The sequence below is a fragment of the Pelophylax lessonae genome (assembly GCF_965119305.1).
Source record: "Pelophylax lessonae genome assembly, chromosome: 1".
Lineage (NCBI taxonomy): Eukaryota > Metazoa > Chordata > Amphibia > Anura > Ranidae > Pelophylax > Pelophylax lessonae.
Window position 1 is genome coordinate 63,089,663 of NC_138768.1, and position 25,442 is coordinate 63,115,104.

Consider the following 25,442-nt stretch of genomic DNA (forward strand, 5'->3'; position numbering starts at 1 on the left):
GGGCACAGAAATCATTTTTCAACAAACATACCCCCGGGACAGTCAGGGCTAGTACATTCCACAATGGCTAGCCTCTGATCTGTCCCGGTTCGCACTTACCTTTTAGAAGAAATACTCGCTTATAAAATGTCTTCCACAGCGTTTCCATCTCTCTTGTGGGCAGCTGAAGCCGGCGCGGTCCTCTTCGGCGTCTTCTTCGGCGTCTTCTTCTCCCAGAATGCGCCTGCACCGGCCCCTCTCGTCACTTCCGGTACGGCGCCGCATTCCTCCACAGCTTCTGGGCGTGCCCAGAAGCTGTTTAGCAGGGGAATGCGGCGTCGCCTGGAAGTGACGAGCGGGGCCGGTGCCGTCGCATTGATTCCTGGGAGCGATGACGTTCAGCTCCCAGGAATCAGTGCAAGCCCGGAAGTGACGACGGAGCCGCGGCACAGAGGGAGGAAGTGAAAACTAGGTGAGTATCTTCGATCTTCAATTACAAGGTGAGTAAATAAAAAAAAAAAAACCCTAACTATCCAATTCCTTTTCAGGTGAAGGTGTAGAAGCGGACGGGCACAAAAAAAAATATTGATTTTGTGCCCGGAACTCCTCTTTAAACCTCATCTGCCATGTAGTTGTCCACCCCATTATTTTGTTCAGGTTTGCTTGTAAGGTTTCCACATCCTGTATAGAAGATATTGGCATGTTTAGTTTAGTATCATCCCACAGCTCCCTTGTCAGATGTTCCTGGTGGTTATTCATTGGAATCTTTGCCATGTACAGTATATTCCACCTTACCTGATTTGCATGTATTGTTAATTGCATTTACACCTGAAGAAGTGAGCATTGTCTCACAAAATGTATCGAGATTTCAAGATGCAATCTTTTTATTCTCACGTGTTTGATATGTTGAACCTTTATTTATTTATTCATGTACTATGATGAAATTACTACAAATCAGTGCTATACTTGATCATCTGTATTTCATGTGATAAGACTTTTTTATTTACCAGCAATAAACTGTGCATAATGTTTACTACAAGTTTATGGCAGTGCGGCATCTCATTTAAAGTCCCAGGGCATCTTCTCTTTTAATTTTTTGTGTATTTTAGGGATGGAGGTGCACCACTCGGAGCACCAGACCACAGTTTTTTATGCTTCTCTGTTATATGTTGTGTTTTGTTGCATTAAAATTCAAAAAAGTGTATTTTTTTCCAAAAGATTGCATTTGAAAAATACGCAAATACTGTGTGACATAAAAAAATTGCAAAACCCACCATTTTATTCTCTATGGCCTCTGCTTTAAAAAAAATATATAACGTTTGGCAGTTCTAAATAACTTTTTAGCAAAAAATACTGATTGCTACATGTGAACAAAAAGTGCCAGAAAAATCCTGGACCGGAGGTGATAAAATCAGAACTAAACCCATTGATTTAACCATTTAAAAAAATATTAAACTTCCTGCATGATGGGAATGCTAACTGTCACATTTGCTTGTGCTCTCAACTAGGGGTCGACCGATTTATCAGATCGGCTGATTATTGTGGGCCGATATTCACATTTTTCTAATAATCGGTATCGGTCAGAAACTTACCGATCTTACCCAGTCCTCCTCCCTCTGTCCCCGTGCGGCTCTTGCTGCAGTCTCTGCCGATCTCTCTCAACGGTGCGGCGGGCAGCAGAGAGTGGACATTATCTCTCACTGCCCGCCTCGCATCACCGCTGTTCTGCCCCTACAGCAGAGCCACGAAGGCTGCTCTTGAAAGGTGCAGCCGCGGATGAGCAGAGATATAGTTACGTCATCTCTCACCGCTCACCCGCCTGTGGAAGATTACCTGCTCGGACGCTGCTGGGGAAAGGCTGCCAGAAGTAATTTAATAGTGACAAGCTGCATATGGGTGGCAGGAGACAGTGGCAAGTGACATGCTGCATCTGGGTGGCAGGTGACAGTGGCAGGTGACATGCTGCATCTGGGTGGCAGGTGACAGTGGCAGGTGACATGCTGCATCTGGGTGGCAGGTGACATTGGCAAGTGATATGCTGCATCTGGGTGGCAGGTGATAGTGGCAAGTGACATGCTGCATCTGGGTGGCAGGTGATAGTGGCAAGTGACATGCTGCATCTGGGTGACAGTGGCAAGTGACATGCTGCATCTGGGTGGCAGGTGACATTGGCAAGTGACATGCTGCATCTGGGTGACAGTGGCAAGTGACATGCTGCATCTGGGTGGCAGTGGCAAGTGACATGCTGCATCTGGTGGCAGGTGACGCTGATATAGAGAATATGGGCACCTGATATCGGCCTGCGAGGCGGCCAAAAAATCGTTATCGGCCCTAAAAAACCGATATCGGTCGACCCCCCCCCCCCCCTACTCTCAAATAAACTATCAAACCAACAAATGGTTTGTGTCATAAACGATCACATGCGCAGCACCATGGCAGTTGCAGATCAAACAAGAGGCTAAGATGGAAGCTTCCTTGGCTAAGAAAGAGAGGAGGGTTTAGTTCTGCTTTAAACCTTTCCTACTCTATTAAAACCAAAACAAAGTTTTGGCATTAGATACACTTTAGATTTTGTTTAAAGTTTTATTCCCATGCTTTCCAGTAGTGTGTAAACTTTTTACCATGATGCAGAACAGTTGAGTACATTTTAAATGATATATATATTCTTTTTTTTTTTCTAACAGGGGAATTTACCTAAATATTCACATAACTCCCTAATGGTGCAAGCAATAAAGACAAATGTAACAGACTCGGACATACACCTGCTCTTCTTTGATGTGGAAGCTCTAATTATTCAGCTCCTGACTGAAGAAGCCTCCAGGCCAAACACCGCACTTATCTCCCCAGAGAGTTTACAAAAAGCATCTGGCAGCTCTGACAAAGGGGGCTCTTTTCTGGGTGGTAAACGAGCAGCCGTGCTTTTCCAGCAGGTCAAGGAAACCATCAAAGAGAACATTAAAGAGCATCTCCTGGATGACGATGATGAAGACGAAGAAGCCATGCGACAGAAAAGAGACGAGAGCGACCCAGAGTACCGTTCTAGCAAGTCAAAGCCATTAACGCTACTAGAGTACAACCTAACCATGGACACTGCCAAGCTCTTCATGTCATGCCTTCATGCCTGGGGCTTGAATGCAGCACTCGATGATGTTTGCCTAGAACGCCTTGGGATGCTTAAGCCGCACTGCCCGGTATCGTTTGGCCTACTCTCAAGAGGTGGCCACATGTCTCTGATGCTTCCCGGCTTTAACCATACTGTCTTCAAAGCAGCTGATGAAATCATAGGAGTCATGAGGAAAATGTCAGTTACTGAAGGACTTGGAAAAGGCAATTATGGTGTGTCACGTGCTGTCACAACACAACATCTTCTTTCACTTATATCGCTGGCCAACACACTCATGAGCATGACCAATGCAACTTTCATTGGAGACCACATGAAGAAAGCCCCTCAAAGGTACAAATGAGCTTCTGATAAGGATGCAAACTTTTAAATACTTGTCACCGTGCCTATAGTCAATGCCTGATTTTGCTATATGTTCTGTGTGCAAAGAAATCTCCAACATCATTGCTTTCATAGGCAAAGAGTCCATAGCCCTGTGTATGCTACTCTGGGCACCACCTTTTTTTTGAGTCAATAATTTCTATTGATTTTTCAAAATAACACATACAACAAGAGGACTGTAGTGGTGCAGTTCTAGCAACAGGGAGAAAAGAGAAAGGCTGATGTACTTAGTAGTGCAATCACAGAAACAATCAACATTATACGAAATAGAACAAGCAAAAAGAAGAATAAACAGTACATTGTGTTGTATCAAAAGACATCAACATAGTATTTACTATCCATCCATGGTTTCAACATTTTGTTGAAAAACGCTCCCTTGGAGATCATATAAGTATTTTTTTTCATATGAAAATTGCGTGTTGGATATACTACTTCAGAGCAGTTGGGTGCCAAGTTATTAGTCCAGTGCCTAGCTATCACGATTTTTGCTGCCACCAAAATGTGTAATACAGCAGTTCTTAGACTGTGATGAAAGCTATCTATGCCCAAGTGTAGAATTGCAAGAGCAGGGTTAGGCAGTGGTGTATTTTGGTTTTGTGCTGCCCTAGGTAAGACAAAAATTGGGCACCCCCTTTCCCCCTCCTATGTAAATTTGCCCACCCCTTCCTGTTTAACCAATGTGACTCCCTCCCAGCAAGAACCCCTGAGATTTCATGAGAGGGGGGGGTGAGATAGAGGGGGTGGGTGAGGGGAGATGAGAGAGAAAGGGGGCTAGGAGAAAGAGAGGGAGAGAGGTGGTGCGCTAGAGAGAAGGTGGTGGGCTAGAGAGAGAGGAGGTGGTGGGTGAGAGAGAGGAGGTGGTGGGCGAGAGAGAGGAGGTCGTTGGCTAGAGAGAAGGTGGTGGGCGAGAGAGGGGAGGTGGTGGGCAACAGAGGAGGTGGTGGGCGAGAGAGGGGGGGAGAAGAAGGGGGAGGGGAGAGAGAGAGGGGGGGTGAGCAAGAGAGAGAGAGGGGGGATGAGAGAGAGTGGGGGGATGAGAGAGAGTGGGGGGATGAGAGAGAGGGGGTTGAGAGAGAGAAAGGGGGCAGGGCCAGGGAGTCACGGGCTTGATGTCACTGGTTGCTAGACCCCAGGTAGCTCTAGCAACCAGTGGCCAATAGTGTCTCAGGTGGAGGCGAGGGCCGCCCCCCCCTGCAAAGTGCTGCCCTAGGCCTGAGCCTTGTCGGCCTAGGCCAAAATACAGCCCTGGGGTTAGGGTTAGTTAATACACCTGTGCTCTCTAAATGGATGGTGAAAATTTTCCTCCAAAAGCTGGTGAGGTTTTTGCATAACCAAAAAATATCAATGTGATTTCCCTCTTGTCTGCACCCCCTCCAACAAAGAGGAGAGTGAGACTTGGAAAATGTAGACGTTTGGTATGGTGTTAGATACCATCGAGTGAGCAGCTTTTGTGATTGTTCCCAGTGGGCTACACAATGTGTCAATGAGTAGTTGCAATGGATGGCTGTTATCCATTTGGTCTCAGGGAAGGATATGTGGAGATATTTCCACTCAAGCACGGGGGGGGGGGGGGGGGGTTGTTTTAGAGAAGATCAGTTTGTGTTGTGAAGAATTGTAAAAGAGGGAAATGCCCTTTTGAGTGGGGGTCAGAGAGGAAAGGAACTGTCAGAATCTACCAGATATTTTCAGGCAAGGAGGGGGATGTTTGAATAGAAAGCTAGATCCTCTCATATATGAATAAGAGGCAGATCTGAAGAGGTCATAATCCGCTCCTAGGGAGTCAAAGGTTTTAGGTTTATTAGTTTGATAGAGGTCCTCTACCCAGTGGATACGGGCACCACCTTTTGCTGCTCCTTAAAGAACGGGAGTGGCAGAGAGACAAAGGAAATATGAATGTGGCTGCATTGAGGGGGAATTAAACAAAACCTTTTGTTTTACTTAACTGGTTTACTTTAGAAAGGTTTGGGGCCACTGCCAACCTTTTATTGAAATTTATTCCTGCTTTCTGTCCAGGTAGCAACATTCCAGATAGGAAATGGTGAAACATCTGAAATGATAGCCCTCTAAAATACGCAAAAAATAAGTGTTGCTCTCTGTGTGGGGTATTCTCCCCAAGGGAGGCTTGGGCAGCATTTAAAGGTTTTTTCTTTTTTTTTTTAATAATCCTCCCACACAAAAAAAAAAAAAAAGTTTGGGTTGTGCGGATACTCTTCATAATTCACACTTTGCAAAAATGAAGAGTATGTGTCAGAATAACAAAATCACATTGCTATAAAATTAAAACACTGCTCTTAAGCGGGGTATTATACACAAGTAGAATTTCATTGGATGTTTTTCATTATAAGAACATCAGTTTTTCTAATCATTGGTGGAGTCAAATCAATGTTAGTTTTCGAATGCAGTGACAAGAAAATTTGAAAGAGCTGGATGAAATTTTTTTTCCAGATGTACGAATATCTTAAACTAAGCAGCTGAGCAAAAACAAATAATTTGAATGGATTCTCCATCCACTCTTCCCACTGTGTTATTATATTATGGCAGAGGGACTCCTCCACTACCACTGAATACAGTAATCAGCATTGGAGGCAGTTGGCTGCATGCCCTGATAAAACACAACATTCCCATTCGAGTGAAGGTGATCATTAGATCAACTTCTCTGGAGCAGGAACACCCATAGAAGGATCTAAAATTGTCTGGTTCTTGCTGAACTGAGAATTTTCATACAAAATTTTCTAAGAATTTCCTTACAACTTTTTGTTTGAAACTCTTCTAGTGTATGCCCAACTTTAGACTACCTAGAGTACCAGCGAGCTTGCCCATAGACTGTGTCTGCAGGCACAAGGTTCATGGAAACTATTGTTTCTTGAATTTCTTCTCATGGCTCTGGCATAGGGAAGAGTCTTGATGACAGTGGCACAGGGGACAGAGGAGAATTCTGTACCTAAAGGACCATAAAAAAGGGAAAAGTAAGGCTTTAAAATATACAGAGGGAGGCTTAAAGAGGAGCTCCAGGTTCCCTTCTAAAAAATTAAAAGTCAGCAGCTACAAATACTGTAGCTGCTGACCTTTAATATTAGGACACTTACCTTTCCTAGGATCCAGCGGTGTCTTCACTCCAGCTGATCTTTCACTAGTGCTGCTGCCCCCATTTCTTGTAAGGGAAACCAGCAGTGAAGCCATGTGATTTTTCAGCCGGCTCCCTACTGCACATGCACAAAGCGTGCTGCACTTTGTGAATGGCCCAGCGGTGGGGGAAAGAGCCCACTGTGAGGTCACACGGAAGTGGGAGCAGGTACCGCTCCCCCCCTCCCCCCTCCCTCCGAAAAGTGCTAAATGTGACAGTGAAGAGGGAGGAAGCAAACGACCGGAGCTTCCCCTTTTGGGTGGAGCTCTGCTTTAAGCCGGCCATGGACAAATTTAATCTCTCCTGGTTTTAGCTGAAGCTGCAGAGATTCGAACTCTATATAGGCAAGCTGATTGTACCCAAGTTATTCGATCAATCAACTTGGGTACGACCAGCCTGACGGATTTTTTAATGCGATTATTGCCATTTGCAGGAAAGAACATTGCGCCTTCTATGGCTGGCTTTAGGTTTTAAAGCAGAATTTAACCTGTGCTGGGTGGGGGGCTAGAGATGAGGATCCAAGAGCATTGGTGGGGGACCTGAGAAAAGGAGGTTTAGAGCCGCTCTGTGCAGTCGAAAGCAGGCAAGTATAAGGCCTTGTTTAGACTGGACATTATACAAACGCCAGTAGCGTTCGCTGTAAAATGAGTAGTGTTTTTCGGCTGTTGCGTTTTTTTTAGTTTTTATTTTTTGTTTTTTTTTATTTTAGCAAAACTATACTCCCACAAATGCTTATGGCTCAAAAATGCTGATAGATGGCAAATAGCCACATTTCTCAGCATTTTTTTTTTTTTAGCATTTTTCAAGCTTTTACCAGAGATAGAATGTTTTTCCAGCTGAAAAACACTTTCAAAACCCACTAGTTCTGTTTTTTTTTTTTTTCCAGCCAGAAAACACCCTGCCAAAAAACGCCGATAACCGCTTATGTGTGCATGGACACATAGGATAACATGCTGAGGAGTTGACTGGCTGCAGAAAAAAAAAACCTGAAGTCAAAAATTGCGGCTGTGAACATGAGGCCTAAACCTTCTTGTTTAAAAAGAAGTAATAAAAAAAAAAAAACACAAGCATTTACAATCACTTTAGGTAAAAGCAAGCAAATTGAATGCCCAGAAATTGACTTACAAAACCTACATATTGCTGAAGGTGACAGTTACTCTTTAGGCCTTATGCACACAGGGCATTTTTACAGCTGCTGTTAGGGGCATCTGAGGTTTTTTTTTTTTTTTTTTTGTCTCTAAATGCCCCTCCATGTTAGCCTATGTGTCCATGCACACACAAACTTTCAGAAGCATTTGGAGGCATAAGTGTTATGGGACAGTAGAAAATAACGACAGCCTTGTGCACCCAGGAGCAGAGGCTGTTGAGCTTTAAAAATGCTAAACGTGGCAACAAGCTTTTAGCCGCGTTTTAGCCGTTTTTGGCGTTTTTAGACGTGTTTACATTATAGAGCAGGCATGTCCAAACTGCGGCCCGGAACCTCAGGCAATGCGGCCCACTGCCCCCTGACAATTATATTTTTGCTGGGGAAGAAGGAAGTCGGGTTGGGGGCACGGCCACAGCAGCTTCCAACTAACGGGAGGCAAAGGCTGCCTCAAAGGGGAGGGGAGCATATGCAGCGTTTCTGACTCCTAGCACCATGACCACTTCAAATCACTGAAGTGGTCATGGTGGTTAGAGTGTTCCTTTATTATCGCTTAGAACAAGTAAACCTCTGTATACTGATTCCATTTCATTTGATCATCCTCTAGTTGTGTTAAATTAATGGGGGGGGGGGGGCACAGTGGCGCGGCGGCATTTTATTACTTCTACCTTAACTATAGTATATATTTAATATGCGGCCGGAGAAAATTTCTCTACACTCAATGTGGCCCAGAGAAGCCAAAAGGTTGGACACCCATGTTATAGAGAGTGTTTTTACTGTAAAAATGGCAAAAAACGCTAAGGCAAAAAAAACACGCATAATCGCTACTCAAAAACGTGGCTAAAAGAACATTTTTATAGTTTCTTTTTCCTGGCAGCAGCGTTTTTTAAACATCCTGTGTGCATGAGGCCTTAAGCAAAGTATAACTGAAAACAAAATTTATTGGAGAGGGATCAGAGCACCTGTCAGGCTGTTGTTGCTGTCTGTACCCCTGTTAGGGAGATTCACTCTCTCTATTTGTCCTGTTTACTGCTATCACGAGAGTGAAAGTGAAATCAAATCCTACATTTTGGGTTGTCATCAAAGTGGGGACTGGTAACAGCCAGTGATTTCCTCTCACTTACTGCTTTGGCTTTGGGACAGGAGTGAAGCTAAGTCTCCTCAATGGGGGACAGATGGCTAAAAAGGACAGAGCTTATAACCCTCCCTTACTCTATCCAAAATGGGGGAAAACATTTTTTGTCTTTAGTTCTACTTTAAAACCATATGGGCGGCTTCTGGGAATTTTATTTGCAGAAGTCAATTTTTTTCACTGCTAGTCGTGCGATGTCTTATGTGTGACATCTGTATGCAGCCATTCACTGTAAGTGTAATTGCTTAGTGTAAACGTGATTGCCTAATGATCAGTGAAGAAGACACTGTCTGGAATCTGTCAAGGTCAAGGGAGATTTTTGATCTTAAGACTTTAAAGCTTCCAGCAATTACTTTTGATAGCTATTCTTGTTTGTTTTATGTTCCATTTAGTGATTAACCTGAACGACACTGAGCGATCACATGATACAAGCTCATCAGGAACAGCCAGTACCTTCCTGATTTGGTAGGACTTGTTATGGAAGCCTTGAGTGCTTTCATAGACTATTCCACCACAAAGTCCAGCTTCCTGCAGGTACCCTTGTTACCTGTTCTTGTTTGTCTTCTATTCCATATAGTGATTGTTCTTAGCACCATGTAGTGATCACATGATGCAAACACTTGCTGATCAGGAATGGAGCAGTACCTTCCCAACTTGGTGAGACTACTGTTATGGAACCCTTGAGTGCTTTCATAGACTCTCCCACCAGCAAGTCCAGCTTCCTGCAGTTACCCTTGTTACCTGTTCTTATTTGACGTCTATTCCATATAGTGATTATTCTTATCACCATGGAGCGATCACATGATGCAAACACTTGCTGATCAGGAATGGAGCAGTAATTTCCCAACTTGTTGGGACTACTGTTATGGAACCCTTGAGTGCTTTCATGGACTTTCCCACCATCAGATTAGTCCACATGTCAACAGTCAGAGACCTGGCCTCCTGAATGAGCTCAGTCATTGACATTCAGCAAATGGGATTTTGTTATCCATTGGTGTGTCCAACGTTCTGCATGTTTTTGGTTAATATCAGTTTCTCTTATGTCCTCTGACAGTCGCCGCCCACTCATACAGTCTTCACCAATGGGGTATTGACCTCTTATCCACAGGAGCAAGCTAGGCATAAGACTTGTTAAAACAAAGTAATTTACATAGACACACCTGTAGGGGGCTGTCCCTTTGGTCCAATACCCCCCTGCTATCAGCCTTCCCAGCTCAGTTTGGTAGCAAGCAGTTAGAGTCCATAAAACCCCAAAAGAGGGGCGGGGCGGCGACTGTCAGAGGACTCGGAGAAAGGAATTTTACGGGGTAAGATTTTACAAAAATTCCGTTTTCTCTTACGTCCTCTGACAGTCGCCGCCCACTCATACAGTCTTCACCAATGCTCCTGTGGATAAGAGGTCAATACCCCATTGGTGAAGACTGTATGAGTGGGCGGCGACTGTCAGAGGACTCAGAGAAAGGAATTTTTACGGTAAGATTTTACAAAAATTCAGTTTTTGTCTTTTTCTTCAGTTGATACATGTGTAAAGGGCTCAACAAAGCTGGGATAACATCAGATCTTTTTTTCGTCTTCTTAACCAGGTTATTTTTACACTGTGATGGTCCTGCAAAATGACCTTGACCAAATCGAGCGTCGCCCAGCTCTCATGCTTGGATCTTATAAGAAGTTTAGGCCTTCACCTCGCATTTCCTATTGTATAGTCCCAGATCCATGCTTTAAAGCTGAGCAGTGCTGTGTGATATCAGGATTACAACAAACGTACAATGGTCAGTGTAAAAATAGACATGTTGAACTGCTAGGTTCCCAACCTGGTCACAGACACTATGAAAAAAAGACTCAACGCTGTAAAAATGTGCTAAAATTCATTCAATCTCACATTGCCGTAGCAGTGCTTTAAACTACTTACAAACATTAGATGGAAGCCAGGCACATGAACAAGCACTTTTATTGGAATGGTCTACAAATTCTAGGTTCCCATATTGGGTACATGTTCTCTTGTGGCACCTTTAGGCAACACTGGTAATGATGATGTGCAAATTGCAGTAACCCATAGCAACAGAGAAATCTTAGCCAGACTGCAACAAAAAAAAATGCAGTCTTATGCAAGCTATGGGATATTTTTATGGCGTCTTTGTTTATTTTTTTTTATTTCTATACTAGTAATGGTGGCGATCAGCGACTTATAGCGGGACTGCGATATTGCAGCAGACAATAGGACACTACCTGACACTTTTTTGGGAAGCAGTGACACTAATACAGTGATTAGTACTAAAACTATGCACTGTTACTGTACTAATGACACTGCCAGGGAAGGGGTTAACATTAGGACGAACAAAGGGGTAAATGAATGCCTTACCAGTGTTACTGTATGTGCTGTGTGCTGTTTTTACTAAGCAATGTGCTGTTTTCTATTTCCTGCTTTGCTGGGAGCAAAAACACTACATTGCTGCTGTCAGAAGAGAGCCCTGTGTTTGTTTACCTACACAGGACTTTTTTCGTTAATTACCAAAGTTGATCGTCTGGTGGCGGCAACTAATCAGCGACTGACTGATTAGTTGCCGACTGACCTGCTGATTGGTTTGTGCTACAGCCAATCGCAGCACAGCTGGGGCGGCAGGGCTTCCCCTATCCCGGCGCAGAGCGCCCGCCATGCCGCAGTATATCTACATTGAGAGGGGTCTGCAAGCAGTTAAATTGTAAACCCCAAAGGCAACTGTCTACTTGTTTAGAAGAGGTCTCAAACTGAACTTATTTTTTGCAGTGTCCCGAGACGGGAAGTGAAGAAAAATCTCCCCTATGGGACAGGGGGGGGCTTGGTTCAACATTCCCTAGTGTATCCATAACCGCCTATGTTGGCCAGAGTACACAGAAAAAGACCCTTACAGAATAACTGGTCGAGTTTTTTATGCACAGGTTGAAACTAATGAACAGAAGTATGTAGGCGAGCATACACTCTGGCAGCCATTTTTTGAGAGTACTAATGGAATCCACATGCTGTGGGCCCCCACCAATCATGTATCTGAGCCTTTATCCATACTTTGATTGAGAACACTTCAGGACCTGATTCACATGGACTTCAGCTTGTATAAGAGCAGTGTGAACAGCAAACTTTGGCAAGGCATTTGCAGAGCTTTTAGCAAGCTTTGTTGAAGCTTTTAAAGTACCATTCAACTCCAGTTTGTAAATGTTGAACACAGATCCTACTGGGAGTGCTGATTGCCACTTTAAGCAAGCTGGTAGCAGGCTTCAACACTTCTTTTAAGCTTGTTGAAACCTGTTTAACCCTGCTAGCGGCTTGCTTAAAGTGGCGATCAGCACTCTCATTGGGATCGGTGTTCAACATTTATAACCTCAATTTAAAAAAAAAACATGACGCTATGTAAAATCTACAGAATGCAAATTATTTGCAAATCTCATAAACCTTTATTTTATTCACAATAGAAAACACCAAATGTTTAGAAAAAAAAGGGTAATTTTGATATTAATGGCAGCAACACGTCTCAAAGTTGGGACTGCACAACAACAAGCTGGTAGAGTACAACCCCGATTCCAATAAAGTTAGGACAGTGCCATATTTACCACGGTGTAGCATCAGCTCATCTTTTAACTCTGTAAACATCTGGTAACTGAGAATCACTTGCTGGAGTTTTCGGAGAGGAATATTGTCCCATTCTTGCCTGAGCATATGGTGCTCTAAAACCTGCATATATCTTTCAGCATTCATGGTGCTTTTCCAAATGTGCAAGCTGCCCATTCCATACACACTAATTCACCCCCATACCATCACAGATGCAGGCTTTTGAAATGAGTGCTTCTAAAACACTGGAAGGTCCATCTTCTTTTTTGTCTGGAGGATGCGGTGCCCATGATTGCCAAAAAGAATGCAAGTTTCAATTCGGCTTTTCCACTTTGCAACAGACCATTTTGAAAGAGCTTTGGCCCAGAGAAGATGGCAGCATTTCTGGATCATTGTGGATGCCACAGTGAACTATGTACTTGCATAAAGAGATTTTACAGGGTCTCAGAATCTTTTGATGATATTATGTACTGTGGATGATGTATTTAAAGTCTTCGCAATTTTATGTTGAGAAACCATATTCTAAAATTGTTTGACAATTTTTAGATGCAGCTTTTCATAGATTGGTAAACCTCTGCCCATCTTCACTTCTAAAACACTCTGATTCTCTAAGATGCTCATTTTATACCCAGTCATATTACTGACCTGTTGCCAATTAAAGTGGTTGTAAGCTTCAGTCATGAAATTTGAACTAAACACATACACTGAACAAAATTATAAACGCAACACATTTTGACCCCATTTTTTATGAGCTGAACTTAAAGATCTTTTTCTATGTACACAAAAGGCCTATTTCTCTCAAATATTGTTCACAAAAATGGCTAAATCTGTGTTAGTGAGTTCTTATCCTTTGCCGAGATAATCCATCCACCTCACAGGTGTGGCATATCAAGAAAAAAAAAAATATTTTACTTTCTGCTTTAAAACATATCCAATAAAAAATGTCAAAAAGTCAAATTTCTTCAGCAATTTAGGCCAATATGTATTTAGCTACATATTTTTGGTGTAAAAAATCCCAACAAATGTATATTGATTGGTTTGGGCAAAAGTTATAGCGTCTATAAACTATGGGATATGTTTATAAAATTTTTATTTATTTTTACTAGCAATGGCAGCGATTAGTAACTTTTATAGTGGGACTGTGACATTATGGCAAACAAATCGGACACCTAACTGACACTTTTGACACTTTTTTGGGAACCAGTGACACTAATACAGTGATCAGTGCTAAAAATATGAACTGTCACTGTACTAATGATACTGGCTGGGAAGGGGTTTATATTAGGGGTAATCTAAGGGTTAAATGTGTGCCTAGCTAGTGTTTGTGTACTGTGAGGGAGATGCTTTTACTAAGGTAAGATATGGCTCTTTGTCTCTGCTTTGCAGGAACACAGGATTCATGCCTTCCCTACAAACAGAACGGCAATCTGCCTTGTTTACATAAGCAGACTTCCGTTCTGCCTCTGTAACGGACTCGATGTCCGCTGGCACCCACTGATCAGCTCCCGCTGTGCATAATCACCGCTGACGCCAGCCGCCACTGATGTACATTCGCGCCTGCTACCTGAAAGTGCGGGATCTTGTATACATTCGTGAGCCTACGCCCAGCGGCTGCCCTGTAGCAGTGAAACTCCTATAGGGCAGATGTGAAGTAGTTTAATATTTGATATGTTTTCTATTTTATATTGTGAAGAAAATGGGGTTTATGAGTTTTAAAAATCATTGCATTCTGTTTTTATGTAGATTTTACACAGCATCCAAACTTTTTTGGAATTAGGGTTGTAATAGTGTGGGCCATGACTTGGTTGGGAATCATTCAGCGTAGAATACCTCTATTTGTGTACCTTGGTATGTTCTTGCCCAGTTCTGTGTCTTAACATTTTGTCAGTGACTTCTGTTTTTGTCTCAGGCCTCCAAGATCCGGCTCTCCAGAATCCACCAAGGGAAAGCCTTCCCCTCAGAGCTCCAGCAACGTAATGCAAGGACAGATAAAACAAGGTAAGCGCAACGTTCTCACGATGAGGATATCCTAGGTAAAGAAAAAAAAAGTGTGTTAATGGCACAGATCGTTGTGATTTTAACAGGCTAAAAAACACTTTTAGAAGATTGCTGAGGGTAAAGATTTCTGTTCCATTCATAACATTTCATACAACCTGCAAAGTGACATATTGGTTTCTGGAAATAGATGTGATAGATGCAGAAGTGCCACATGACATCGGAGAACAAAAAAGGCCCCATTCTCACCTGACCCGGGCACGGCGTCAATGTGGGGTGTTAGTGCATTTTCTTTTGGTATCCTAATTTATCCTCTTGTTGCTCTTTACAATCTGCCATATAGAAACAAATCTATGTAGTATAAGTGCATAATAATAGAACAATTCCTAGCCTTATGCAGGCTATACATTGGTCGAAATTCCGAACAAATTTTCTTTAAAAAAATCAGACATTTTGTGTGTTTTGTGATTCGATGACGCCACCATTGATTTAGAAATTCAACCAACCAGACCTTCAGTTTCACCTCGTTTTGCTACAGAAAATAATTTTTGTGCCTGGGAATCTTCTTTTCTTTTCTTTCTGGAAATTTTCTTTTCTTGCACTCACACATATTTCTTTTTCAATTTTATATTTCTCACACGATTCTCCCATCATTGATTAGAAAATGATTTGTTTTTCAAACAATTTCCAACGTGCCCAATCACTCAAATTTGATGGCCGCATGAAAATTTCATTGCTGCAGCCCACTAATGGTGCGAATTGGAACGATTATGAATTTTGTGATCTGATAATGCCACCGTTGAATTGGAAATTTGACCAATCAAGCCTTCAATTTCACCTCATGTTGCTTCTTTACGGGAATTTTCTTTCGGAAATTTGACCCATGTATAGCTTTATACCCAGGGTAGAGCTCCAATATCTCTAGCACAAGAGCTGCTAATTAACTCTAAATGAGCTGTAAAGACTTTTAAAGCGTCACCCTTGGGGATTTTTGGGCACCATAGTTTTTGGCAGTTTTAAGACATGGAATGTTTGGTATCTGTTTACTCAGTGCAACTTCATCTTTTATATTTTAACCAAAAATTATTATATGGTGTGGTTTTGCACTAATATTCATTTCATTATATTTTTTCCTGAAAATTAGCATTTAATAAATGGTTGCGCAAGTAGCATGTAAAACAAAAATTTGCAACTATCACATTTTTATTCTAAAGGCCCTCTGCTTTTAGAAAATATATAACGTTCTTAGGGTTTAATTATTTTATTGCCAAAAATTAAGTTTTTTTTATTACATGCGGAAAATAAAAAAAAATTAATGTGGAGCCAAACTGGTTATAAGGGAAACAAAAAAAAAAAACCTGGAAAAAAAAAAAAACGAACGCAGCCCTTATATCTAAGGACTAGTAAGCTGCAGAATATTTTTTTGTCTGCCTGTTTAACAACCTTTATAATCAGCAGGAACATGCAATGCATTGTTAACGTCAACTCATAGACTTGCATTATCAGCAAGGGAACTGTAAGGTCTCTTTCACACACTTTTGCTGTGATTTTGCTGCATTTTTTTGCCACAATTTTGATTGGTCTTGAAGCAATGCCGGAGTAATCATGAGGTCCTATGGTCATCAAAACGCATCAAAGTTATGCCAATGTTGTGCAGGGACTACTTTGAAGTCGCTGCGACTTGAAGTCACATATATATGAACGGTACTCATTGGAAATCATGGAGTACGACTTGTCATGCAACTTTGTAGTCCCAAGTCGCAGAATAAGTCACACAATTGTGAAAGGGGACCAAAGCAAAAACAATGCAGCACTACAAAGCAGAAAGCAGAGCCTGTGTATGCAATAAGCAGAGACGCCTGCCCCCTTGTATATTGATAATTACAAATCATATACTGGCATTTACAGTTTTTAAACAGTAACACATATTGATTCTATATACATCCTGTATTTTTATTATTTTTTTTTAAATTGAAAACACTTCAATGGGATCCCACGTTCCCAAGTCAATTGCTTCTTCGGAGGGTGAAGACGCCACTGGCAGATTTGCTGAACGTATTGAACTCTGCATCTGCACACAACCAGCTTTATTTCACATATTATCATCTGCTCCATCTCTGCACGTTCCATTTTACACTTGTGCTTTGAAGTGGTTGACATTTAACCGTGTCATCAGCATTTTAAAAGGGATGTTCTACATGGAGATAATAAAAGATTGATTATGATTGTACCTGTAGTCTCTTGGGTGTAGAGTAAAATGTTAGAGTGAAGGACTGGCAATCCGGAGTCTAGTTTTCTTGAGTAAGTCATATTTTTGCCAACTCCTTTCTATTTTGACACATCATATTGACCCGCTTGGGAAGCCCTTATTAAATTTTCAGGTGTATCCATGCTTTGGTGTGAAGCTGTGAAATACATCACATGAAGACCTTGGCAGTGTAATCACATGCATACCTTTGTGCCTGACATAGCTAGGGGGCCTGCTATCATGAGCACCCCTCATTAGATCGTCCAGGGGAATTGTGTTTATATGATGCCTTACATAAATTGTAATCCGTGACACTTTGCTGCCTGCCAGAAGCATCCTTGAGATTCTTTATAGTACAGGACAGTATATAATTACTCCAGTGCTGAGATAGCTCACAAGCTATATCACCGGAATGACCATTTCTGTCCATATGTCATGGGCAATAAAGAGAGAAGTGATAGTATTGTGAATGGCCCCCATGGGTTCTCCATTTAAAGTGTTACTAAACCTAGGAGCCTGCATTCACTATATCTGGTCTCCCACAGTACACAGAACATGGAAATGCAATTTTTTTAGTAACTATAAACTGCTAAATAAGTTTTCTCATCAGCAGTATATAGCAGTCTTGTGACTTCTATCAGTGTCTGGTTAAAGCTTGTAGGAGGAGTTTTCATTCTCCTCTGACTGTCCTATGAGGCTGCATAGCCCCTGACCCTCTGAATGGCCCTATGCTGATCACATGCACATGTGCCTTCAAGGCTATTGTGGGGGGTTTCAATAACCTTTTGACTGTTTTGAACCACATTAAAAAATGGATGTATTTAATATGTAAGCATGTAGGTATATAAATACACGCCTGGAGAGCAATACAGTGTCGGTTTCAGCCTTGTGACTTCTATCAGTTCCTAGGAAAGCTTGTAGGAGGAGTTTTCATTCTCCCGTGATCCTCTGTCTGGAAATGTCTGGACAGTGCTGATTGGCCCTGTGCTGATCACATGTACTCTCCCAAGAAAAAAAAAAAAACAACTCTCTAGCAATACACACCAAACTGAGCATGTGCAGCCCGTACCCTGGCTCTGTAAATATCAGGTTATTTTTTGGAGACAGCGAAAGAGGAGGAGGATCAGAGAAACAGGATCAAACAGCCTTTAACCCCTTAGGTTCCAGAGTGAGTATAACAAGCATGCATTACTGCATATACAGGCTGATTTTGCAGTTGTAGGTTTAACAACACTTTAAGGGCTCATTCATGCATTGTAATTGGCACCCCAATACATTTTGCGTTGCAAAGCACTTCCAGAAATGGCCGTTTTATGTTTGCTTGCAACCCATTTTTTTTTAATGGGCTGCACTACCACAACACACATTGGTGCACAGCATAACACATGCACCTTAATGCATCACAGTGGTTTGAATGGGCCCCTAAAATGATTTTCACCAGCAAAAATAAATGTTTGAGGGACACATTGGTGTAGCAGGTAGAACCTCAGTGCTCAGCAGGAGGGAGCAGAAATCCAATGCGCCCGAAAGTGTGTTGGAGATTCTTTGGTCACCGTTGTTCTGCAAGAGAGCAAAGCTGAGATTTACCTCCTAATGGACTAGTGAGTATTACTAATCATCTTCTTCTTAATCACTTTAGAAATCCAGCTGTAAAACTGAGCTAAAACACTAACCATAAACTTCACCTATTTCTCCTATTTTGTCTGTTAATTTTACTTTTCAATTTCTATATCTGTTCCAAAAGTGGAAAAAAAATGAAAAGTTAATCCTATAGAAATTAAATGAGCCCCTAACTATCTGTTCTCTGCCTATGCTGCACTGAAATTTTAAGAGGGTATCGGCCCTGTCCAGTCCTCTTCTGTGGACTATAGAATACCTTTACCTGTGTTCTAATGAGGAGGAGGAGAGGGATAGGAGTTTTGTAGTCTTAACACACTTCCTGTCTAGGGCGACAATGCTTTTCCTTCATAGATAATTTGTTCCTGGATTACAAGGTAAAAAAAAAAGCCTTAAAAAATAAAATAAATAAATAAAGCAACTATCACATCTGGGGACAGATAAGCTGCAATTTATCCACTTGCCATCCGCAAACGATAGTTTTACTGTTACAGTTTACTGTTACAGTGTGGCCTGGCTGCACAGAATCATGTGTGTGTGTATATATGTGTATAAATATATATATATATATATATATATTTGTGTGTGTATGTGTGTGTGTGTGATTCTGCGGTTCCGCCAATGATTACAGCTGGGACCTGCCAATCATCGGAGCGAGTGACAGGCCAAAACACAAAGATATGGGAATATGGCGGAAGGATGGAAGTGCCCTCGTCCCAATATATAAAGAAAAGGAATACCCTCCAATTTTGTGGGTCTTTATGAATGGCAACACAGACACTGTGCTCCAGGAAATATAAAAAAAAATACAAAACTTTAATAGACCAAGAAAAAAAATTATTAAAACGTGGCTAGGAATAATGTACAATAGTTACAGCATAGAAATGGGAGGGAGCATAACCTCAGACAACCTAGAAAACTACAGCGATGCTCATATATATATATATATATATATATACATACATACACACACTATCTCACAAAAGTGAGTATGCCCCTCACATTTTTGTAAAAAGATTAGATCTTTTCATGTGACAACACTGAAGAAATGACACTTTGCTACAATGTAATGTAGTGAGTGAACAGCTTGTATAACAGTGTACATTTGCTGTCCCCCTTGGGGTCCCTAAGCGATTTACTAGGCGTTACCCCTATGAGTAGTCCCTTATTAGGAAGTGGACTGTTCCACCCGTGGTGGACCCTCCGGATTGAACGAGGCAACCATGATTCCGGTTGAAGAGTCTCTGGCCTTTAAAGATCCAGCTGACAGGAAGGCGGAGGCTATGGCCCACAAAATGTACACTCTGGCTGATTCGGCACTGAGGCCGGTATTCACCATTGCCCTGGTGTCACAAACTCTGACCGAGTGGGCTAAGCTTTAATGCCGTGATCTGAAAGGAGAACAGCTCCCCCTCTGCTTTTGCTGAGCTGGCGAACCAGGGGCTTCAGTTTATCTATGATACCTCTTTGGATGCAGCTTCCCTAGTGGCTCGCTCTCTGTTTCGGCAGTGGTCCTTCGGCGTGCCTTTTGGTTTAAATGCCTTGACTGATCTCCCTTTTCAAGGGGATCGCCTGTTTGGGGCTACCCTGGATGACATCATTAAAGGTCTCACAGGGAGAAAGAGTACTTGTTTTCCGTAGGTTACTGAGGTCAAGGAACCTCGTTTTAGAAGTGGGCCCACCTTCTCTGCTCATAAAGAAATTTTTTTTCGTTCCTCTGGGTTGACTAACAAGCGCTTGGAGCCTTTCAGGGCCTCCTCTAGAGGATCCAAACAGACCTGGTCTGGCAAGCCTAGAGCAGGCTTCTCTAGACCCGCAGACAAGTGTCCTTCAGCATAAAGGTGCTTTCTCACCCGTATTGGGGGATGGGGAGGACGTCTTCATTGGTTTCTGGACTCGTGGACTTCCCTGGTACAAGAGCAGTAGGTCCATAAAGTCATGGTTCCGACTTCGGAACATTTTTAGGGTTTTTACTCAAACCTGTTTACAGTTCCCAGGAAAGAAGGCAAGGTGCGTCCAATCCTGGACCTTAGGGCACTGAACTGCTTTGTGTGGGTGCAGAAGTTCAGGATAGAGTCCATTCGCACGGTGGTGGCATCCCTGCATCAGGGGGATTTTCTTGCCTTTATCGACATCAAGAAGGCTTACCTACCTTCACATTCCAATATGTGCCAGTCACCAGCACTTCCTCCACTTTGCCGTGGGAGAAGAGCATTATCAGTTTGTGGCGTTATCTTTGGTCTCGCCTCTGTTTCTCGGGTCTTCACAAAAGTGTTAGTCCCAGGTGTTAGCATTGTTACTCCAACGGGGGATCGTGGTACTGGGATACTTGGACGACCTCCTTCTGCGAGCGGAGTCCCCCCCTGCTCTGGTGGAAAACCTGGATTCGCCATACTAACTCTGAGGAGTTCGGCTGGATTCTGAATTTTCAGAAGTCTACTTTTGGTTTCGTCCACAAAACCGGACTATCAGGATCTGACTCTGGACTCTGCCTTAGCCAGAGTGCATCTTCTGCTGGACAGACTCCAGAAATTGCAGGCTGAAATTAGTCTCCTGCTATCCATGAAATGGTCATCCCTCTGGACTTGCAAGCGGGTGCTGGGCCTGATGGTGTCTACCTTTTTGAGGTGGTTCCATTTGCACAGTTCAAGTACGAGGTCCCTGCAAAGGGAGATTCTGGCCAAATGGGTCAAGACTCAGCAGTTTCTCTGCTCAGGGGATCTGGACACTGGAAGAGCCCACACTACTGATCAATGTCTTGGAACTCCAATCTATCAGACTGTGCCTGGACCATTGGACGGATCGTCTTCAGGGGAAGTCCAGTGCGCATTCAATCGGACAATGCCATGACCGTGGCTTATGTCATTCATCAAGGGGGCACAAGAAGTGTCCTGGCATCTCTGGAGGTAGCCGACATTCTAAGATGCGCAGCCCTCTGAGAACTGGCAGGCGGATTACCTCAGTTGTTAGGCCTTGGACAAGCGGAGTGGTCCCTTCATCCGGAGATGTTTCATCAGTTGTGTCTCCGGTGGGGCATCCTCGGGGTGGATTTGTTGGAGTCTCGGCTCAACAGAAAGGTGCAAAGGTTTGTGGCTCGGTCATGGGATCCTCTGGCGGATGCCACAAATGCGCTGGTGGCCCCGTAGGGTCAATATTGTCTGATTAACCCCTTCCCTCCTCTCAAGCTTCTGCCAAGATTTCTACACGGTATCGAGGCAGGAGGGATTCTGGTCATCTTAGTGGCTCTGCACTGGTCTTGCTGGGCTTGGTACGCCGATCTTGTGCGGCTGGTCGCCAACATTCCTTTGAAGCTTCACCTCAGGGAGGATCTGCTGTCTCAAGGAGCAATCTTCCATCCTGCTTTACAGTTGCTGGCTTTGACAGCTTGGCTGTTGCACGCCAGGTGCTGGTGGATTGAGTTTTATCTGAGTTGGTGATTCCAACGCTATTAAAAGCTAGGAAATCTACTCCTAGGAAGATCTATCATTGTACATGGAAGACGTACATTGCGTGGTGTGAGTCTCTTGAGGTTCATCCTCGCTCCTTCTTAGTGGCTCAGATCTTGACCTGCCTTCAACGGGGGAATTGAACAGAAATTGGCCTGGAGTACAATCAAGGGCCAGGTGTCGACTTTGGCGGTCTTCTTCCAACGACCCTTGGCCACACACTCCCTGGTGTGTACCTTTCTTCACGGTGTCCAACATTTGGTGCAGACTCCGTTGCCGCTTGGGACCTCAATTTGGTGCTTTTGGTCCTCCGGAAGTCTCCCTTTGAGGAATCTTCGGGAGGTTTATTTGCTTACGCTGTTCCAGAAGGTGGATTTTTTGGTGGCTTTCACCTTTGCACTCAGGGTGTAGAAACTGGTGGCGTTATCCTGTCGTCCTCCTTACTTGGTGATTCACAGAGATAGGGTGGTTCTTCGCCCCTGTCCGTCATTCCTTCCAAAGATTGTCTCTGATTTTCATTTGAATTGAAGACATTGTGTTGTCTTCCCTGTGTCCCAGGCCTAAACATCCAAAGGAAATTGCCTAGCATGCCTTGAATGAGGGCCGGGCAATTAGGGTGTACCTGGCAGCTACGGAGTCTTTTAGGAAGTCAAACTCACTATTTGTGCTTGCGGGTGAGCCTTGGAAAGGGTTTTCCACATCCTCTGTGTCCATTTCAAGATGGATCAGACAGACAGTTATTCAGGCCTATTCCATCAGGGGTCAGGTTCCTCCTTTCGCTGTCAAGGCGTACACTACTCGGGCACTTGGTGCCTCCTGGGCCTTCCATCATCAGGCGTCAGGCAAATGAGGTTTAATGTTGATAAATGTAAAGTTATGCACTTTAGGGCTAAGAATATGCATGCAGAATACATACTAGGGGGAGTAGAACTGGGGGAATCCATAGCGGAGAAGGATCTGGGTGTTCTGGTAGATCCTAAGCTTAATAATAGCATGCAATGCCAAGCTGCGGTTTCCAAAGCAAGCAAAGTCCTTTCTTGTATTTAACAGAGGCATGGACTCCAGAGAGAGAGATATCAAATAATTAGTAAGACCATCTGGAATATGCAGTTCAGTTTTGGTCACCAGTTCTTAAAAAGGATATCGGGGAACTAGAGAAAGTGCAGAGAAGGGCAACCAAACTGATGAGAGGCATTGGAGGAGCTCAGCTATGAGGAAAGATTAGAAGAACTGAATTTATTCTCTCTAGAGAAGAGGAGATAAAGGGGGGAAATGATTAACTTGTATAAATACATAAGTGGTCCATATAGTGAACTTTGTGTATGAGTTATTCACTTTAAGGTCAACACAGAGGACAAGGGGGAACTTTCTACACCTAGAGGAAAACCGATTTCCCCTCCAAATACGGAAAGGTTTCTTCACCGTAAGAGCTGTGAAAATGTGAAATAGACTCCCTCCAGAGGTGGTTCTGGCTAGCTAACTATATTGCTTTAAAAAAGGCCTGGATTATTTCCTGGGTGTACATAATATAAATGGGTACTAATATTTATAGGTAAAGTTGATCCAGGGAATATCTGATTGCCTCTCGGGGGATCAGGAAGGATTTTTTTCCCCTGCTGTAGCAAATTGGATCATGCTTTGCTGGGCTTTCTGGATCAGCTGCGGGTATAGGATTGTGTATATGAGATTGTATGGTGGTTGGGTTTTCTTTACTGTTTTTTTTTTTTATTGGTTGAGCCAGATGGACTTGTGTCTTTTTTCAACCTAACTATGTCAGTGACGCAGGTTTGCAAGGTGCACACTTTAACAAAGTTCTATAAAGTGGATGTGTTGGCATCTGTGGATGCTTCTTTTTAGGGATGCACCGATCCGGCTTTTTTGGAGGCGATACCGATATCTGGCGAGGTGAAATCGCCAATACCGATACGTAACCGATCCGGAGCTACAAACAAAGCAAGCGGCTGCAAAGCCGCTGCTTCATATGTGTGGCTCCTCCATTCACAGGCGGAGTGCATCTGATATCACTCTGCCTGTGAGCCGTGCCTATACAGGAAGTAGCGGCTCCCATCCCATACTAGTACTGCACCTAGTAAGGGATGGCTGAGCCATTAATCAGCAAAAACGTGATCGGCCCGTGGGATGGCTGAACTTTACAGATCTCCGATCCAGCTATTTTCTCCGGATCGGGGCCGATTTCTGATCCGAATATCGGATCGGTGCATCCCTACTTCTTTTAGCCGCAAGGTTTTGCAGGCTGCTGTTTAGAGTAATTGATCCTCTTTGAGGGTGTATTGTTTTTTTCAGGTGGGCTCCAGTTGCTATGTTTGAGCTCCTGTTGCCTGGTTGGCTACCGTTTAGCCTTGGGAATTTTTTTTTACTGTTCCCACCCCATCATATTTTACTCTGCTTTGGGACGTCCCAACGGTTATGAAGATCAGGAGCTGTCTGTCATTGATTTACTTACCGTAAAATCCATTTTTCTGATGTTCATTGACGGACACAGCACCCACCCCTCTGTGGAGTTGTAATTCTTCTGACACTGCTTGTAACAAAACTGAGTACCTATAGGAGAGAGGGAGTATACCCCCTGGGACTGCCCATGGGTGTAGCCATATGTCTTTTCTGCCTAGTGTCCTACTCCTGTACCTAACCTAACCAAATGGTTATGAAGATCAGAAGCTGCCCGTCAACGAACATCAAAGAAATGGATTTTACAGTAAGTCAAAAATCCCATTTTTTTTTTTTTTTTTAAAGTATAAAGGATTTCCATAAATGAATAAAAGCTAGTTTGTCTCAACCCTCTAGCTGCCACTTTTGTTGGACAGCTTGTTAAAGGAAATTGAAAAACAGCAGACTTTACCAATCAGATGACTACAGTAGTTGAAAATAAATGTAAAAAACCTAATGCAGCTGCCATATTTAAGGATTGGTAAGCTGCAATAGACTACATTTTGATTTTGGATTTAAATACGCTTTAAAATTTATATTCGTACCCTAAGGTATTTTAATTATTTTTTTTTTAAACATAATGTGGAAGTAGGCACTTTTGGTATAATATGATTAGCGTGTTACAAAAATAATAATAATCATTTTCAAATATATATATATTTTTTTGTTCTTTTAATATCACAGTCACAACGTGTCCTTTTCAGTGAGAAGGCCAGGAGACTCTACTTAAACACATCCCTGAGATAATAATAGCTGTAGCTTTTCAGCTTTTGACTTCATGTTGCAGTAATTCAGCTTGAAAGGCATACATATTCAAAATGCACTCTGCTATTATGTCAAGAACCCGAATGCAAATCTGGCCCCTCCTCGGAATTAAGCCGTTGTTTGTTCAGCTAAAGCCTTGGACGGGGGGGAATGCCACCTCGCCCCTCACACGTGCCTCGCTGACATTATGATACATTTGCATCGAATTATGAAACAGATAGTTTTCATGCAGATGTCCCGGGGCGACCAAAGGAGTTAACTGCTTGAAAAGCAAACACCCCTCTTTACAAAACACTGTTTAACTTGCGCAGGAAGGTGATCTCATTGTCATTCTCCGAGAGAAGGATTAATTTGAAGCTGGTTGTCCATGACATATGGTAATTTCTCTATAGGAAGGAAGTGTCAAGCCCTGACCTCTAAATCTTAGCATTGACCTCCAGTTATACAAATGGGGAGCTAGAA

At 42.9% G+C, this 25,442-nt stretch overlaps 1 protein-coding gene across 4 annotated transcripts in view; it reads left to right on the top strand.

The window, feature by feature from the left end:
* Window positions 1–25,442, top strand: part of WDR7 (WD repeat domain 7) — a 654,984-nt gene that overhangs the window by 200,755 nt on the left and 428,787 nt on the right. For all 4 annotated transcript variants that reach the window (XM_082268937.1, XM_082268938.1, XM_082268939.1 and 1 more), the window contains 2 exons: window positions 2,664–3,433; window positions 14,371–14,459. In XM_082268937.1, the coding sequence (XP_082125063.1) occupies window positions 2,664–3,433; window positions 14,371–14,459 (859 nt within the window). The remainder of the gene's footprint in view (window positions 1–2,663; window positions 3,434–14,370; window positions 14,460–25,442) is intronic.